The sequence below is a fragment of the Cotesia glomerata genome, linkage group LG10 (genome assembly GCF_020080835.1).
Source record: "Cotesia glomerata isolate CgM1 linkage group LG10, MPM_Cglom_v2.3, whole genome shotgun sequence".
Taxonomy (NCBI): domain Eukaryota; kingdom Metazoa; phylum Arthropoda; class Insecta; order Hymenoptera; family Braconidae; genus Cotesia; species Cotesia glomerata.
The window spans coordinates 15,014,801-15,033,170 of NC_058167.1; the positions used below are offsets into that span (position 1 = coordinate 15,014,801).

The 18,370-nt window shown below is 30.6% G+C and overlaps 2 protein-coding genes across 7 annotated transcripts; both read left to right on the forward strand.

Annotated features, from left to right (window-relative positions):
* Nucleotides 1-97: 97 nt before the first annotated feature.
* Nucleotides 98-14,806, forward strand: LOC123272473 (protein transport protein Sec16A). 6 transcript variants are annotated; one of them, XR_006511089.1, is made up of 14 exons: nt 100-584; nt 930-981; nt 1,052-4,902; nt 5,330-5,433; nt 5,549-5,699; nt 5,778-5,916; nt 6,282-7,757; nt 8,344-8,376; nt 10,649-10,888; nt 11,218-11,620; nt 12,298-12,377; nt 12,851-12,895; nt 13,288-13,374; nt 14,219-14,243. XR_006511089.1 is itself a non-coding variant. In XM_044739263.1 (13 exons), exons 2-12 carry the CDS (start codon nt 976-978, stop codon nt 12,878-12,880), a joined length of 6,513 nt encoding a protein of 2,170 aa, XP_044595198.1. In that variant the 5' UTR covers nt 100-584; nt 930-975; the 3' UTR covers nt 12,881-12,895; nt 14,219-14,806. The 6 variants fall into 6 exon arrangements, 5 of the variants coding, with proteins under 5 accessions (XP_044595199.1, XP_044595198.1, XP_044595195.1 ...); XM_044739263.1 differs by lacking the exon at nt 13,288-13,374 and having other exon boundaries at nt 14,219-14,806; XM_044739260.1 differs by lacking the exon at nt 12,851-12,895 and having other exon boundaries at nt 14,219-14,806.
* A 1,408-nt stretch (nt 14,807-16,214) lies between these two features.
* Nucleotides 16,215-17,102, forward strand: LOC123272530 (thymidylate kinase). Its single transcript, XM_044739391.1, has 3 exons — nt 16,215-16,420; nt 16,526-16,685; nt 16,757-17,102. Exons 1-3 carry the CDS (start codon nt 16,297-16,299, stop codon nt 17,097-17,099), a joined length of 627 nt encoding a protein of 208 aa, XP_044595326.1. The 5' UTR covers nt 16,215-16,296; the 3' UTR covers nt 17,100-17,102.
* Nucleotides 17,103-18,370: the final 1,268 nt, after the last annotated feature.

Below are 18,370 nucleotides of genomic sequence, written 5' to 3' on the forward strand. Positions count from 1 at the left end.
AGTCTCTCTAGTAGTCGTCTTATTTAAATGATAAGTTACCGACTGAATTGAAAAATGAAAAATAATGTGTAAAGAGTAAAGAGACGCCACCTTTAAGAAAAAGGAGAAAGAAGGACACGTCAAACGTCCGCGTGGACATGATAGTTAAAAAGTCAATGTATGTAGATAATAATTACACATTGTACATATAAGTCTATCTCTCTCAGGATCGTGCTCGTGATCCACATAATAAAATAAAATAAAATAAAAAAAGCGAATGAATTTTAGTGAGAGGAAAATAAAATAGTGACGTGCTTCTGTAACCCGCTTCACCACCTCTTGACACCGTGATACCCTTCAGTTCCCTCACCCCAATAAATGGAAATATGTCTACTTTCTCGTAAACTTTGTTCTGCTATTTAATTCCACCCAGATTGTATTATCAAAAACCTATTAAATCACTTACTATTGTTCTACAATCATTTTTATTAGTTTTAAATATTAATAACAGTGTTACGTAATTGGTAAACAAATAAAATATTTAAAAATAATGCGTTTAAGCGCATTTAAAGTTATCTGAATATACACCGGACACAATTATTTCAGTAAGTGAATAAGTGCACATATACAAATGTAATAAGTGAATCAAATATCGACTTTTTAAATTTCTTCTCACATACTGTTAAATTTTAACCAGCTGCTAGTAGTTATTTGTTTTTTATTTACTATTAATATTAATAACACTTTTTTTCAAATTTATTGTAAAAAAATTTGACATTATGCTTTCTCACTATTTTTGTTATATAAGTAATTATAAAGTAACTTTCTTGTTTTTATCAGCTCATTATTGTAATAATATATTTTTTATTTTACATAATTTTTAAATGAAAGTGAGTTAACAATAATGTTTATATTTTTTCTGTAAAATTAAATTATTTTACATATTTCAGGTTAAAACATTGAATATTAATTGTGAAGAGTTGTCCGGGTGCTAGCATGAATGTAAGTCCTGTAGTTTTATTATTATTTTAATTTATGTAAAGTAGATAATTAATTCGAAATATCTTACTAGAATCCGTATCGAGCAAGAATCGGTAGACAGCGAGTAGATCACTCTGCAACTGCAGCAGTCCCAAATTATGGAGCCAGAAATCAGAATTCTTGGCCTGGGATGACTGGCAACCAGAGTCAGCCAGTTATTGGGGGAGCTAATCAAACAAATAACGTCGATAACGACTCTTGGGACTGGAACACAGACAAAGCTGACAATAACAATGATTCTTGGAACTGGAATATCGATCAATCTGCAGAGCAGACTCAGTTGCACCCTCAACAGCAGCAGCAACAGCAGCCACCACCTGCCCACGGGTCTAATTATACAACTATGAGACCGGCTCATCAGAATTTGCCTCAAGACAATTCAAATTATTACACCAACATTAATGGAAACAGACAAGTTTTAGCAGGCCAACATCAATTGCAGTCAACACAAACTGGAAATTTACCACCAACTAGAGAATCAACGCCCAGTCATTCGGATTCTTACGCTCAGTTTCCGAATTTTCCAGCAAATCAGAGCCAACAAACGCCACCGAGAACTAGCTCGACTAACTCTAGTGTTAGTGACACTCAAAATCAGGCTCAGTGGCAAACAAACCAGCAGGTGATTTTTAATCCTTACGCTCCTCCCAGAGCATCATCATTCGAAGCGACCAATCAGCAGCAAGCTCAGCAGTTCAATCCAAATGCTTACAATTGGAATGGCGTAGAGCCGTCTGGAGGTCAGAGTTGGCCGAGTCAAACTACTGAGCCGTTCTGGCATGATCAAAACTCCAATAAACGAGAAGATTATCATGCTGAATTTGATAAAAGTAAGCAGCAGGTGCAGGTGCAAGAGCAATTTAACAAATCACCACCTCAGAATCCGGTAAAAGAAATTCCTGGTCAGTGGCAGGCTGATAATCATGACAATAATCAACTGAAAGCACATAGCCAGGAACCAGTTGCGCCTAATCAGTGGCGTGAAGATGCTCATGATAGAAGAGTTGAACCTCAAGATCAATTTATCCCAAACCATCCACGTCAGCCGGATAATTTCAACCAATCGTGGTCGCCGGTTAGTCTTCAGTCAAATACCAACGTGAAACCCGAAGTGGATAAAAAATTGTTGGATGTTAATTTGGATAATAATTATTCTACTCCAACAAGCTTACAAAATACAGTTGTAGATCCACGCTCCGAAGAACAAAATGTTCCTGTTTTCACCTCAAGCCAAACTCCAGTTCTTGATACTACAAGCAATTTATTTACTGGAATCGAGACTAAAATTAATGACAAAGTAGATCGTCGGAATATCGACTTGGTTAAAAATGACAATACTATGAGCGACATAACGACCAATGTTAAGCAATTAAATATTGAAGATAAAGATTCACATTCTCAGCACTCATTTGAAAGCCACCCATCGCTGTTTCCTGTTCATTCAATGGCTCAGCCAGTAGAACAGTGGCCTAATCAGTCGATCCAATCAATAAACAAACCTCCGGAACCGTCAACTCTGTCTAGTCAGCATATTGCTCAAACAGCAGACCACTATACACCTGTTTCATTTGCATCTTCTGAAAGCAGACATCAAACTTATGATCCCACTAGCCCACCAAGTATTCAATCTCACGACGTCTCTCCCCAACAGCCAACGATTCAGTCGCATGAGTACGCAGTACCTCTAACTTCTGCTCAGTCGTCTTATTACTACCAAGAATCGTTTACTAGCCACCAAACGACACCTGTAATAAACACACCTGAAGCTTCTGGATCACCAAGTTTGCCACTTCAAAAACCTCCGTACAATCCTTTAGAAAATACCATGCCTTATCCAGTAAACACTGAAAGTGTACAAGTGCCTAGTGAAGTACCTAAACAAATGAATCTTCCTCCTGCTGGTGAAGTTAGAGGTGTACCAACGACTAAAGCTGGCTATGATCAATGGTACAATCAGAAGACAAGTCCACCGCAGAATGTCAGGTATCCAGTCGCTGAAAGAAGTGCTCCTATGCAGCAGCAAAAAACTTGGATGCCTACAGAGCCAGTGGATAATTACGAAGTTTCTAAATCAAGTGAATTTATTAATGATGTTAAGTCTTCAGTGACTGAATCTGAGTCTCATGAGCGACAGAATTCCGTTAAAGAATCAAGGGAAGAAGATAAAAGTTTAATTGTTACCGAGCCTACTATTAAAAATTTAATGGAGCAATCTGCTCACCCTGCAAATCAGCAAGTTAATTCTGTTCAGCAAATCCAACCAGTAAATCAACAAATTCAGCCAATTAATCAGCTAATTCAGTCTCAGCATGAGCAAGAAAATTATGAGTTTGCATCTAATGACAGAAACACATTCCTCGAAACTGGTGAGCTGACAGATTTGCATCACGATCAAGGTGTACCATCATCTAATCACGATGAAGAAAACGATGAAGTGCCTGGTGATATTCCGTTCTTACGAGAAGTACCGGGTCAATCAAGCTACGGTGATCCGCGACGTAACGACCCTACTGGTCAAGAGCAATACGTACAGTCTACCCGTAATTTAGATTCCAGAAGAAACCCTCCAGAGCCGGTTCTAAACACTCAGCCTCGTTCTATCGCCATAGCACCATCCGATCGTACAGAGCGCCGTGACGTTCCTTCTGGCCAAGAGAGACGAGAAAGCAGACTACTGTCTCGCGATACAGAGACACCTGAGCGTAGAAACGATCCTTCGGGAAGAGAAAGATCATTTCCGCCTTCGCAGTCACGCAATGACCCCTCAGGCGAGGAGAGAATTCAGTCTCAAAGTCAAATTAATCTGGAGCCTGCTGAAGTGCGTCAAGTACCTGGTAGCGGAACTAATTCCGTAGAGCCTCCGCCTTCAGCTGAAGTAGTACGTCAAATAACTGGCGGTGTGTCCCGTAATGAGCCGGTTATTCCAGAAGACAGCAATGCCAGAATTGTAACGGGATCCCAGCAAGTTTTACCAGCAGCCAGTGTGATGCAAGACCTCCCGTCAAACGAGACTAGAAACAAACGCGAAGAAGCCGTTGGTGCGTCAATTGAAAATCCTCCGGCTGTTACTGCTTCTCCAAAACGTCGCGATTCTTATCAAGACGGAGATGATGAAGAATCTGGAAACAGTCGCGATGATAACCGCGAGAGACGTCGGGAGCCCAGTCCTACTGACAGGCGTCGTTATGATTACGATCCTAAAGGCGACAGGAGTTACTACGATCGCGATAGAGAGTATGATGATGTTTATTACTACGATAGAAGGCGTGGTCATGATTTCGAACGGCCTTACAATTCAAGGGAAGACTTGGATCGACGTGATGCGTCGTTCAGAGAAAGTGATCGCCGTCATCTGAGCCGTGATGACCTGGACGATCGCAGGAGGCTCAAGGATGATGATAGAAGGGGTCATAGGAGCGAGGTTGATCCCAGACATCGCGATACCAGAGACTATGAACCACCGAGGTATCCCAGAGATAGGGATTATGATCGCAGGAGAGATGACCGACATAGATATTATGGTGAATATGATCCCAGAGATCCTAGAGATCCTAGGCGTGAATTCTATGATGATCCGTATACTCGCAGCTCTAGACCTTCCAGTAGGTCTTCTTACAATGACCGAGAACGCGATTTCTACGGACGGAGAGACCCGTACTATGGATACAATGGCTACAATACTTATGATTTTGGAACTAATTACAATAATAATTATTACGCGTACTTAGAAAATTTACGAAGGACTAATCCTACTGCTTATATGGAGTGGTACAATAAATATTATGGAAACCAACAACATAATATCAGTACTGTCGGTCGGGTTCCGAGTTATCCTGAGGACCGAGCTAGTGTTCATTCGGGAAGAAGTTCCTGTGATGACAGGTAATTTGTTTTTGATTTTATTCTGATGATTTTGAAATTTTATTTACTTAATTAATAATTGTCTAAAATGTCCCTTATAAAACACTAATAATTTATTGTTATTACACACATAAATTAATACCAGATTGAGAAAGTCAACCGTTTGCTTCCATACACCAAACAAGTCTTTATATGTGCCCTATTTTGGATACCCCATTTGGACTAGCAGTCCTGTACACAGGAAACGCGCTAATTGTTGTCGTAAATTGATTAGGTGAGACGGTTTAACGCGCTACGAATTAATCCCTGATATTACGAAAATTTATCGTAGGCCAGAAGTAAAGATGCTAGAACGCCCTCATTTTATGCTATAAATAATTTTTGCTTTGGTAATTTCATTTTTGTTTTTTTTTTTTATTAATAAAAAAATTACTTGGTTTATTAACAGGACAAACAGTGGAAAACATACAATTGGAGATATTTCTTTATTGGAGGATTCAAGAATTGTATCACGACTTACTCCAACTAAATTTTCAACATCTCACGTTCAAGGTAAAATGATGAAAATTTTTTATCGTTTAAAATTTATTTATTTATTTATTTATTTGAGAACAGACGCCAATCGGCAAAATTAAAGAATATTTTTAACGAAATTAATTTTTTATAGGTTCATTTTCAATTGGTTCATTGGTGCAAGTTCATGCAAGTTATCCTGCAGATGGAGAACGTGCTAGAGTTGATATTGTTCAAGTAGACAGTTTGTTAATGCATGATCCAATTACTCGGGAAATTCGTGCTTATCCGGGACCATTGGTCAAGTAAATAAAAAATTTTAGTAAAAACTTTTATAAATTTATGAAGACAAATATTATTATTTATTTTTTTATTTATTACAGGGGTGTTACACACAAGAAGACGATTATAGAGTACTGTGAAGCCAAAATAAAAAAAGCAGCTGTAAACGATGAACTTATTGACCATGCCTCTTATATTTTGCTGTACCAGCTGATGATTATGCTTATTCAGCAGAACGGTGTAAGTAAAAATTAAAAAAAATATTATTTGAATAAATTTAATAATTAATTAAAAATCAGGATGTTGTAGACCAAATTGATGTTATGTTTTTTTATTTCATTTATTTTAACATGCGACGTTTCGTCAGTTATTTAACATAAAAATTGTTAATAATTTATTTGTTTGTAAACACATAGGTGCCTGATGATGTCAGAATAAAACTGACGAAACGTCGCATGTTAAAATAAATGAAATAAAAAACATAATATCAATTTAGTTTACAACATCCTGATTTTTAATTAATTATAGAAGTATTTAGACCTGATTAGAGCAATAATAAATTTAATTATAACTTAAAAATATTTTAATTTATTATTTACATTTAGAACGTTGTTGGTGTGGATATTGCTACGCTCTTGTTGAAAAACAAAGAAATTTATCCTTACGACGCGCATAAAACAAACCACAAACCAATACGCCGTGAATCAACAATTTCACAGCGGTCTGGTGGCGCAGGACGAGAAGGATCAGTGCATGAAGAAGTGGCGCAAGAAATAGAAGAAGTAAAACCAATGAAGACTGTCGAGCAGATAACAAATGAATTTAGAAACACTTTGCTGTGTGGTCTAGTTCAAGAAGCTTTGGAGTACGCGATGACTGAAGGTCTGTGGGGTCATGCACTGTTCCTCGCGAGTAAACTAGACAAACGTACACATGCATCTGTCATGACCCGCTTCGCCAATAGTTTACCGGTTCAAGATCCTCTTCAGACTTTGTACCAACTTCACTCGGGTCGAGTACCAGCGAGTGTAACTTGTGTGGCTGACAGTAAGTGGGACGACTGGCGCCCACACTTGGCCATGATTATATCAAACACATCAGCTAATCCGGAAATAAATCGCCGTGCGATATCAACTCTCGGTGATACACTTACAGCGCGTGGTGATATTCATGGCGCGCATTTCTGTTACATACTAGCGCAAATTGATTTTGGAATTTATGCAACACCTGGTGTTAAGCTCGTGTTAATTGGGTCAAATCACCACAAATCTTACGCTGAATTTGCCACTCTCGAAGCGGTAATGCTCACGGAAATTTACGAGTATGCACGGAATTTAAGCGAGCCAGGTTTTACAATCATAGGACTGCAAACATTTAAATTTGAAATTGCTCAAAAAATGGTTGACTATGGGCTGATTGAAAAAGCATTGCTCTATCTAGAACAAATAGCAATTAACATTGTGCAAGAGCCTTCAAAATACAAGGCATCGTTCATCCAAAATGTTTACACATTGAGCGAGAGGATAAAATTCCATGATCCAGTTTTCAAAGACTGCATTGAAGACGTCGCTACGCTGGCTTGGCTCAATAATTTGAGTGATATTGTGGGTCGTTGCCAGACAGGCGAAATTGTTCAAGAATCAAATTTTACCGCTCGCACAGATGCGCCGAGTGTCATGCAGGATCACGAGCAGCGTGACACTCAGCAATGGAATTATCAGCAGGATTATTCAAACGCTCCGGTCTCTATGATGGAGGTTCCTACTGTTGATACTAATCAAGACACATGGCAACCTATGTCTCTCCCTAATACCTTGCAAGAGCCTTATGTTACTGAGCAAAATATTCAGTATGGACAGAATGTCGATGGCAATCAGTATCATCAGCAGCAGCAGCAGCAGCAACAGCAGCAGCAGCAACAGCAGCAGGAACAACCGCAAGAATATTGGAATCAGCAGACTTACAATCAAAATTATTCGAGGGATTATAACTCTGATTGGCAACAACCGTCCAATCAAATGCAGTATCACGGTGAACAAAATGATGTTGATTCTGCTCAAGTTCCTGGATGGAATTACGAGGTGAGATAATTATTTAATTATTTTTATGATTTTATACTAGATAACATTTAAGTAAATATTGACTTAAATTATTAAAATATTTTAATAATAAAAATTTGTAAATTTGAACTTTGGTAAGTATACACGAATAGAACAAGATGACACTGGATATAATCCCAGAATACAATGAGTATGATCCAGATTATAATGAGTGTAATCCAGATATCACGCAATATAATCTGGATTTTTTTTAGCTACTATCTGAAATTTTTTTTCATCACAGATATCACTGAGTATAATCTGGGATGATATCCAGTATCATCTTGTTCTTTCCGTGTAAGTTATAATTTGAAAATAATTTTTATAAAAAAGTTTTAATTTTTGAGGTAAGAATTTACCAAAGTTCTAATTTATAAACTTTAATATGGTCAATCACAACTCTGACAATAAATTTATAAAATAATTAAGCCTAGACTAATAATAATAATAATAATAATAATAATAATAATAATGCATGTTGGTTGTGTGATTTATCATGATTACATTGGATGACATGATAAAAAACTAGAGTATTTATAAATTTTTATTATATTCATGCTTTCATCAGTCTGATAAGGAGGAAAAACCACCAACACCTGAAGTAAGTACATTCACCACTGCACCATCAAATTATAATAATATTAATGATAATAAAATACTGATGGATGCTTCTTCCTATGCAAATACACTAAATACAATTCGCCGTCGTAAAATTCGGGCTAAAAATCAATTAATAAGCAATGATTTTCGATCAAGCACTGAAGATGATTCACGACCTAATGATACAACTATTTTTAACACCGAAAAACCACGAAGATTAGTTAAGTATCCAAAAGTAACTACACCATTTCCAAATATTATGGATGCCAAGAAATTGCCAACTGTTAGCAAACAAAAAAAGATAGATCCCAAGTATTTGAAGCCTCCGTCAGCCCAGCCTCCAGTTTTTCTTAAGTGCAAGCCTAAGATGAAGCCAACGTCCAGTGAAGAGACTGATGAGGAGCCTAAAGAAGACGACGAGGAGGGTGAAGTCGGCGAAGATGACGATGAAGAAGAGCAAGACGAAAATGTTTTGAATAATTACAAAAATCCAACGGATTTAGATATTCAGTTCAGTAAAATGAAACTCGAGTCCTTTGACTTGACAACTACCACATCCAGTTCTTCTTCTTTTGAAGTTGATAAAAACCTAGGACGGTTGAACAATCGCGGACAGACACTCGAGCAGTACTGTAATTTTGAAGAGAGAAAAATCGTCAGAGTAGCACCGCATATAAGGAGGAAAGATGTCATTTGCGATACTGTAGATGCTTGGTCGTACAATGAATCAAACTCAGCAAATTCGGGGTATAAGCCTATTATTTTTGGTGGAACGTTTAACATCGACGTTCCAGCTGCTAATTATGTTGATAATAAACTAAATAATCAAGTTAATAAAACACGTGTGCTTCCTGGTAAACGTATATCCAAAACCTTTGACATAGATGCTCCAGTGATATATGATGAATAATTGAATGAACCAATTCATTAAATGTAAATCAAATATTATATGTGTAAAAAATGTTTTTAACACAGTAATACAATATTATTTTATGTTTAGTAGGGCAGCCCAATTTCAAAATACAGTAACTAATATTTAAAAATTTTTTTTAATTTTTCTTATTAATTGATGAAAAATTTGATTTATAAGTAGAAAATACTTGAATATAAATATTAGGGTGGCGCAAAAAAACCGACTATTTTTTTTTGAGTCTCGAGTGAAAAAATGTTAGTTTTTGATGTTTTTAGAGCTCTCTCTAAAGGACAGCTTAAAAAAAAAATTTTTAAGAGGTCGCTCCAAATTTTTTTAAATTTCAAAAATCGATTTTTTTTTTTTTTTTTTTTTTTTTAATTCTTTTTCTCGTTACGTCACAATTTTATAGACCAAAAAAAAAATTTTTCCTGAAAGTCTCAGTTAAAAATGTGAATTTTAAAAGGTTGCTTATAATTTTTTTTCAATTTATTAATAACTATTTAATTGAATCAGCATTTTTTGACTCTGAAATTTAAAAAAAATTATAAGCAACCTTTCAAAATTTTAATTTTGAACTGAAACTTTCAGGAACTTATTTTTTTTTTAGTCTATAAAATTATGACGTAACGAGAAAAAAAATTTAAAAAAAAAATTTCGATTTTTGAAATTTAAAAAAATTTGGAGCGACCTTTTAAAAATTTTTTTTTGAGCTGTCCTTTAGAGAGGGCTTAATACATCAAAAACTGACATTTTTTCATTCGAAACTTAAAAAAAAAAAATAGTCGGTTTTTTTGCGCCACCCTAACAAATATTTTTAAGAAAAAATACTTGAAATTAAAGTTTAAAAGTTACAAAAAATGCAGCAATATTAAAAAAAAATTAGGTATAAAAATTTTGCAGTTACTATGTTTTAAAATTGGCCAGCCGAGTAGATCTAATTGATCGAAAGGGTATTTACAATTACAACAATTGCTTTTATTAATTTTAATTAGTGTGAATTTAAAATATTATTTTATTGATTATTTATTAATATTTATAAATGTTTTATTTTAATCTTGAATGATTAATTGACGTGTATAAGAAGTGCTTAAATAAATGAATTTGTTGTGTTTAATAATGTCTTTAAATTGTATAATTAAATTATATTTCTTTTTTTTTTTAGTTATCGTAATTGAAATATCGGTGGTATGCAAAGTCTGTCGTTGCTTTCTGTTATGGCACTTATTGATATTAAATTATGATTGATGATTGGTAATGATTAATAATTAAATTGAAAATTTTAAGACTTAGCCTTAACAGTATGCATTGACAAACTTTGCTGAGGCCAATTTGCGATGATGATTCGTATTTTTTATTACAGTCGCAGCCCCAGCCGCAGATTTCTATGAGTCCGTCGACTAAGCAGTACGATCCTTTGGAGGAACTGGACACCCTGGACCCGAGTGACCACGGAAAATCCACTGGTGATAATAAGAAGCAAGACAAGCAGCCGGAGAAAAAGAATCCGAATTCTGGCGGGTCCTGGTTCGGAGGACTCTTCAGTAAACTTACGCCTAAGCCCAAAAATCAGATGATCTTGCCGGATGATAGCAATCCGACGGTAAGTTTTTGTCTGTAAGGTTTAGGATTAATTATTTAAGATGGAAGTGATCTCAGGATGGATAGATTTTTTTTATGTTACTTAAGGCTCGGCGCGGGTACTTGTGGTAAAATATTATGATCAACTTCTTATGAATGACGATCACAGGCCAGTATATTAATTTAAAGTGTGAAATTATTTTAATACCCATTTTTTAAGTAACATAAAGACTAATAATAATTCATCAATAAATTTTTTTTTAATAAATTTTTTGTTCGAAAATTAAATAAAAATTTTTTAAAGAATTGAAATAATGTAACTAACATTAATTTAATTTACTCTTGCTGTAGATTGTCTGGGACCCAGTTGCCAAAAAGTGGAGTAACAAAGACGAGGATGGAGATAGCGGCTCCTCCCGGTTGGCTCCACCGCCAAGAATGACAGAGATGAATTTATCTACGCCAGCTGTCGAACAAAGTCAAAAACCACCACCAATTCCTGAACAAACTAACTCTTCTCATCAAAGTCAGCGTAGCTTAGATAATTCGACCCCCAATTCATCGAAAATGATCACCGGAAGCAACAATATGTTCAAGTTACAAAAGTCTAGAAGCATGCGTGCTAATTATATTGATGTAATGAATCTTGGAGGAGTTAAGAGCAATGGACCACCGTCTAATCTTCCGACACCTGCGAATTCGCCTATGATGCCTATGGCTGCTTCGTCGCCTCAACTTTTTGTCCCAGCACCAGGTACTTAGAGAAATTTTTAGTTTATGATAAGTATTTAGCTGCATTCGAAAATGCACTATCTCTAGATACATAATTAAGAAATTACCTTATATCTCGTGAACTATTGACATTTTTGAAGATATAAGCTCATTCTGATGTTATACTCATCAAGACCTTTCATTTGAATACCCACATCAATTTTTCATATATTTCATATATTTATATATATTATATATATGTATATATGAAAAATTGATGTGGGTACTCAAATGAAAGGTCTTGATGAGTGTAACATCGGGATGAGCTTATATCTTAAAAAATGTCAATAATTGAAAAATGCCCTTGTATCTTGTGAAATATTGAGATTTTTAGAGATATAAGCTCATCCCGATGTTACACTCATCAAGACCTTTCATTTGAGTACCCACATCAATTTTTCATATATTTTATATATTTATATATATAAAATATATCAAAAATACATGTAAGTACTCAAATAAAAGCTCTCGATGAGTGTAACATCGGAATGAGCGTATATCTTTAAAAACGTCAATAGTTAAAAAAGTATAGTACAATTTAACAAAATTCATTATTTAATAAAGCAAAATTTTACTTATTTATAGTTTACATAGTAACTGCAAGGTTGCTAGTTATTAATAACTTATAAATTAATAATTATATTTTTTTTCTTTTTTTAGTAAATGATCCAAATGCACCAGTAGATTTTTTAACGCCAGCCCCGGCCCCAATTCCTCAAAATGAATCAGCGAGCCAAGGTGTAAGTATTAAAAATTAACAGTAATATCATACATTACACAATACGAAAACAATTATAAATAATTCAAAAACATAACTTGCATAATACACACTCTAAAGTAGATTTCAAGCTCTGTACTCTGGCTGCAGTATGCTTTTAATTTTTAATTATTTTTTAGAGTATTGTTATGGATGTTATGTGTGATTGATTTGTTTAATGTATGATATATACTTACTGTTAAATTTATATTTTATAATAGAATTATTCCTCAATCCTTTTATCGTTTATTACTAAATCTTAACTTACTGAATAATTTATTATTCGCAAAATAGTTTTACCTCAAGCCAGCTATTTTCGTTTATTTATTCATTTATTATCTCACGTAGAATTTATTCACACTCATTAAATGCCAGAGTTTGAATGATTTTAAATAATTTTAAAAAATTAATTTTTACTTAATAAATAAATTTATTTGTGTTTTCATTTGCAAGCAGTCGGGGAACCAGAATGACCTAGCCAAATAACAATTGTTATAAATAGTAAGATTTTTTACATAAATTATTGTGTATATTTAAATAATATTTTTTTTTTTATTTATTATTATTTTATGTACAGTAACGCATTGTAGTGGCATTAGAATTTTTTTAGTTCGCTCTTGGCTCCTCAGTTTTCTTTCGCATGATCCTATCTACAATCTATTGTGCTTCTAATTTTTCTAATTACTTACATAAAGCTTTTATAAAACACATTAAACTTATAATTTTTTAAATAGACTCTTTTATTAATTTTTATTCCTCGAAAATTATAAATTAGTTAAAAAATTATAAGATTAAGAAACAAACGAAGCACAGTAATTATCTAACACAAGCTTAAGAACAAATGGTAAAATAGTCTTTGAGATGGCTTTATTATATTTTTGTATGGGATTTAGCTCTCTCGGTGGAGCTCGACTAGCTCATTATCTCGCGAGGTACAGAGCTACACAATGAGGGATCCGCGTCTTCAGCAACGGATCAAGGTAAATTTTTTTTTTCTAGATCTTCCAACTGTTTGAATCAACAAATAATCATCAACTCGTTCATCTTCCATCGCATTGTTTTTCATTTTATATTTAATAATCCTCTATTTCATCTACAATTAATTCAAAACTTGCTAAAAGCTTTTATTTAATTTTCTGCTTGTTATTAAAATATGTCTTATACTTTGATAAAGTAATTAAATATTATGAAAATTAAGTTAGCCGACATCTAAAAATTTTGAGAATATTTTTTTATTGAAAAAATTATTTAAAAAAAATTTGATTTTAAAAAAAACTTGAAAAAATATTTTTTTGTTCTAATTTAATTATTGAAAATAAATCAAAAAATTTCGGCTAACTTTAGTATTATTTAAATATTTATGATTATATTTTTTTTTACATAAAATAAAATAAAAGACCCCATTAGTGAAATTTTTTCTTTCAATAAAGAAATATTCTTCTTGGAATAAAAATTAGAAATTTTTTTGATCAAAAGGTCTTAAAAATTATAATACTAAAGTTAGCTGACGTTTTTAATTTTTTTTATTTATTAAATTATAACTAAAAAATATTGTTTAAAAATTTCATTTATAGTTTTTCAATATTTTTACATATGAAATTTTTTTTTTATTATTTTGTAATAATTTATTAAATAAAAAAAAATTCTAAAAATTTTTAAATGTCGGCTAACTTAATTTTCATTTAAAGATTAGAAATAATATATTTTCTTTATTGAAATTAATGATTTAATTAATTGAATAAGTACCAAAATCAAAGAAAGTGTCAGTAATTGGGTCTTTTACTCTATCATCAATGAAATTAATATTTAATATTTTGCTTACAGGGACCAATGATGTACAATCCGGCAAACGTAACAGATAACTCGGCGATGAGTGTCCCGAAAAATAGATACCCAAGACGATAAAAAATAGGAAAATAAATAAAATTTTAATACAAGGTTTTTGTTAATGGTATATTATATTATAGATAATTATTGAGTAGTTAAATTTAAATTACAATGGCAAAGAAGAGGAAGAAGAAATATTTAGTGTCGTTGAATTTATAAAAGTTATTTCTTCAACTGGTGATTGGAGTTTAATACTAATAAGCATACAAAAAATTATTAATATATTTATATAACTACAGAATATTTATAATTTTTTGTATCACACTTACAGTATAGATTTTTTTGTAACAACGCCAAGAATTTATATATTATCCAGTGTAATTGAGAGTTGATAAATAATTCAAAGTCTGATTTTATAATCTTGCGCAGAATCGCCATCGTGTTTGTTGTAGAAAATATTGATGTTTGTTAATTAATTATTCAAGTCTTTGAGCAACTCATTCTACTTAATAGTAGATTAATTTTATTGCATGTCATTGTCATCGAATTAATATGCATTTTTGTTTATTTTTGGAAGATGCTCAATGTTTCTTCTTAAAAAAAATATTCAAGTTTATACTTTAGTAAATTAAAATTTTCTTTTTCTTTATTAATTAAAATAAGTAATTAATTACATTCCATTACTTATTACGGATAGTTGATGTAAATATGGGATTGTTTATTTTTGTCTTGCATTTTAACGATTGACCTACTATTTGACAGTTAATTATGTGTATATAAATTTATTTGTGTTTAATTGTCTATTACTTCATTTTTGTTTGAATTATTTCCTTAAAAAAAACTTGAATGTTTATAAATGAGCTTTCTCAATACAGTTAATATAACAATCACAGCAATAGTTTTATGGTTGTGCAATTAAATATTTTTATCATTATTATAAAAAATTAATAAAGAAGTGTAATTAAAATTTATGTTATATATTTCCGAAAAATAATTAATGTAATATAAATAATAAGCATATATAAATATATAAATAATTTCAATGTTCATTTAATGGGAATAAATAAAATAAATATATATACTATCTATTGTATATTATAATTGCGATTTATCTGTATAATTATTATAATAAAGTATAATTGAAAAGTTAATAGAATTATTACTAAATCTTTAATTAAATAAAATTTATAAAGAAGTTAAAATTATAAAATTATGATATTAAAATTAGCTATCACTTGACCATTTTTTCATTTTATTCAAAAAAATTAGTACCGAAAAATTATTTTTGAAAAATTGCATTTTTAATTTATTAAAATTTTTAAATGTTAATTTTTTTTTATGCAGTAATTTATTTATTAGAAAAATTATTAAAGTTATTAAATATCTGCCAAATTAATTTTTAATTTAAAATTAAAATACTTACTAAATTATCTAAATTAAAAGTCAATATATATAAATATATATATGACACTGAAGTTGACAGATACTAAAATTTTTTTTTTAATTTTATAGCCATTAAATTATTATAAAAAAAATTTCACGTGTGAAAATTAAAAAAAAATTATTAATGACATTAAAGTTATCAGTCACTTGAAAATTTTTTAACAAACAAATTTGTTCTGAAAAATTATTTTTAAGAAATAGTATTTTTAATTTTTTTTAATTTCTTCTAGTCAATTTTTTTTGTGATAATTAATCTGTTAAAAAAATTCTTAAAATTATTAATTAATTGCTAAATTAATTTTCATAAATTATTAGTTAAAATTTTTAGAAGCATTTTTTTATGGTAATTAATTTGTTATAAAAATTTTTAAAATTGACCGCTGACAGCTTTCAGTATCATTACATTGTAACAAATATGATAAATAATAATACTAAATCTTTAATTTTTTTTATTAATCAAAAAATAATTGATCAATTCAATTTATTTAAATGTCTTCTATTTATCAACAGTTGATAAAATAATTATTTCTTTATAAAAATAAGGTTATATTTAAAAATGAATACACTCCTGTTTGTTTGTAATTTTTTTACTTAATTTATCAGCATTTAATTAAATAATTTAAATAAAAAAAATGGAAAGAGGCGCTTTATTAGTATTAGAAGGTTGTGACCGTGTTGGAAAATCAACTCAAGTGAAGCGTCTCGTAAAAGTACTTAATAACAGTGGAATAAAAGCAGAAGCACGTGGTTTTCCTAGTTAGTTTTTTTTTTTTTTTTTTTTTTTTTTTTTTTTTTTTTTTTTTTATAATTAAAAGTATAAAAATAAACATCACTCTTATTTTTTATTTTTATTATTTGCAGATCGCAAAACAACCATTGGAAAATTGATAGATGAATATTTAACATCAAAAAAAGAGTTAGCACCTGAAGCAGTGCATTTGTTATTTTCAGCGAATAGATGGGAATGCAGCAATGATTTAATTAAGACACTTAATTCCGGAGTAACGCTTGTCGTGGACAGGTATCGTTGGTAGTTAATGATTAATCACCTGAATAAATAAATGAAAGCTATTTCAATGATTGATCTTTCAGATACACAGCATCTGGAGCGGCTTACTCGGCGACGTCAACCAACCAAGGCCTTTCCTGGTGCAAGGAACCAGATCGTGGTCTTCCAGCGCCGGATCTTGTGGCTCTTATCACCGCTGATGAGGAAACTATCATGTCTCGTGAAGGCTGGGCCAATGAACGGTTCGAGCGTCAGGAGTTTCAGCGAAAAGTCGCGGATAATTTTTTGAAACTTAAAGATGAAACCTGGAAAATTGTCTCGGGAAATCAAAGTATTGATGAAATTCACTCGGAATTGTTGCAAGAAGCTTTAAAAATAATTAATCAAGTTAAAAATAGTCCTATTAAACTTTTATATGAATCTTAATTATAAAAAATGCTGTTTTTTCCATTAATTTTATGTTATTTAATCTTTGGATCTTAAAAATAAACAAAAGATTTTTTTTATCTATTGCTTAATTATTAAATAAATAATAAATCTACTTTTTAAACATTAAAATTAAATTTCAATTTTTAAATTCAATTCTTGCCTCTACAGAATAGAGAAGACGTTGAAATGAATAATTTTATTTAATTAAGAAGAAAAAACGGATTATTAAATCAAATTTTTCAATAATAATTATCAAAAATTTTTATTTTATTAAAAATAGTCCTATTAAATTTTTATATGAATCTTAATTATAAAAAATAAAACGTAATTTTTTTTTTTTTACAAAAAATATTGTTTATTCCATTAATTTTATGTTATTTTATCTTTGGATCTTAAAAATAAACAAAATATTTTTTTTATCTATTGATTAATTATTAAATAAATAATAAATGTAGTTTTTTAATTTTTAAATTCAATACTTGTCTCAACAGAATAGAGAAGACGTTGAAGCGAATAATTTTGTTTAATTAAGAAGAAAAAACAGATTATTAAATAAAATTTTTCAATAATAATTATCAAAACTTTTTTTAAATAATAAAATATAAATAAAAATAAACTATTTCACCTTTTATTGCCAATATTTTATTAAAAATAGTCCTATTAAATTTTGATATGAATCTTAATTCTAAAAAATAAAACACGTTATTTTTTTTAACAAAAAATACTATTTATTCCATTAATTTTATATTCCTTAATCTTTGAATCTTAAAAATAAACAAAGTATTTTTTTTTAATTTTTATTTTATTAAAAATAGTCCTATTAAATTTTTATATGAATCTTAATTATAAAAAATGAAACGCGTAATTTTTCACAAAAAATACGGTTTATTCCATTAATTTTTTCTTTAATCTTTGGATCTTAAAAATAAACAAAGTATTTTTTTTTATCTATTTATTAATTATTAAATAAATAATAAATGTACTTTTTAAACACAAAGCTTAAATTTAAATTTTTAAATTCAATTCTTGTCTTTACAGAATAGAGAAGACGTTGAAACAAATAATTTTGTTTAATTAAAAAAAAAAACAGATTATTAAATAAAATTTTTCAATAATAATTATCAAAACTTTTTTTTAAATAAAATATAAATATAAATAAACTATTTTAGTTTTTATTAAAAATAGTACTATTAAATTTTTACATGAACCTTAATTATAAAAAATAAAACACGTAATTTTTTTTACAAAAAATACTGTTTATTCCATTA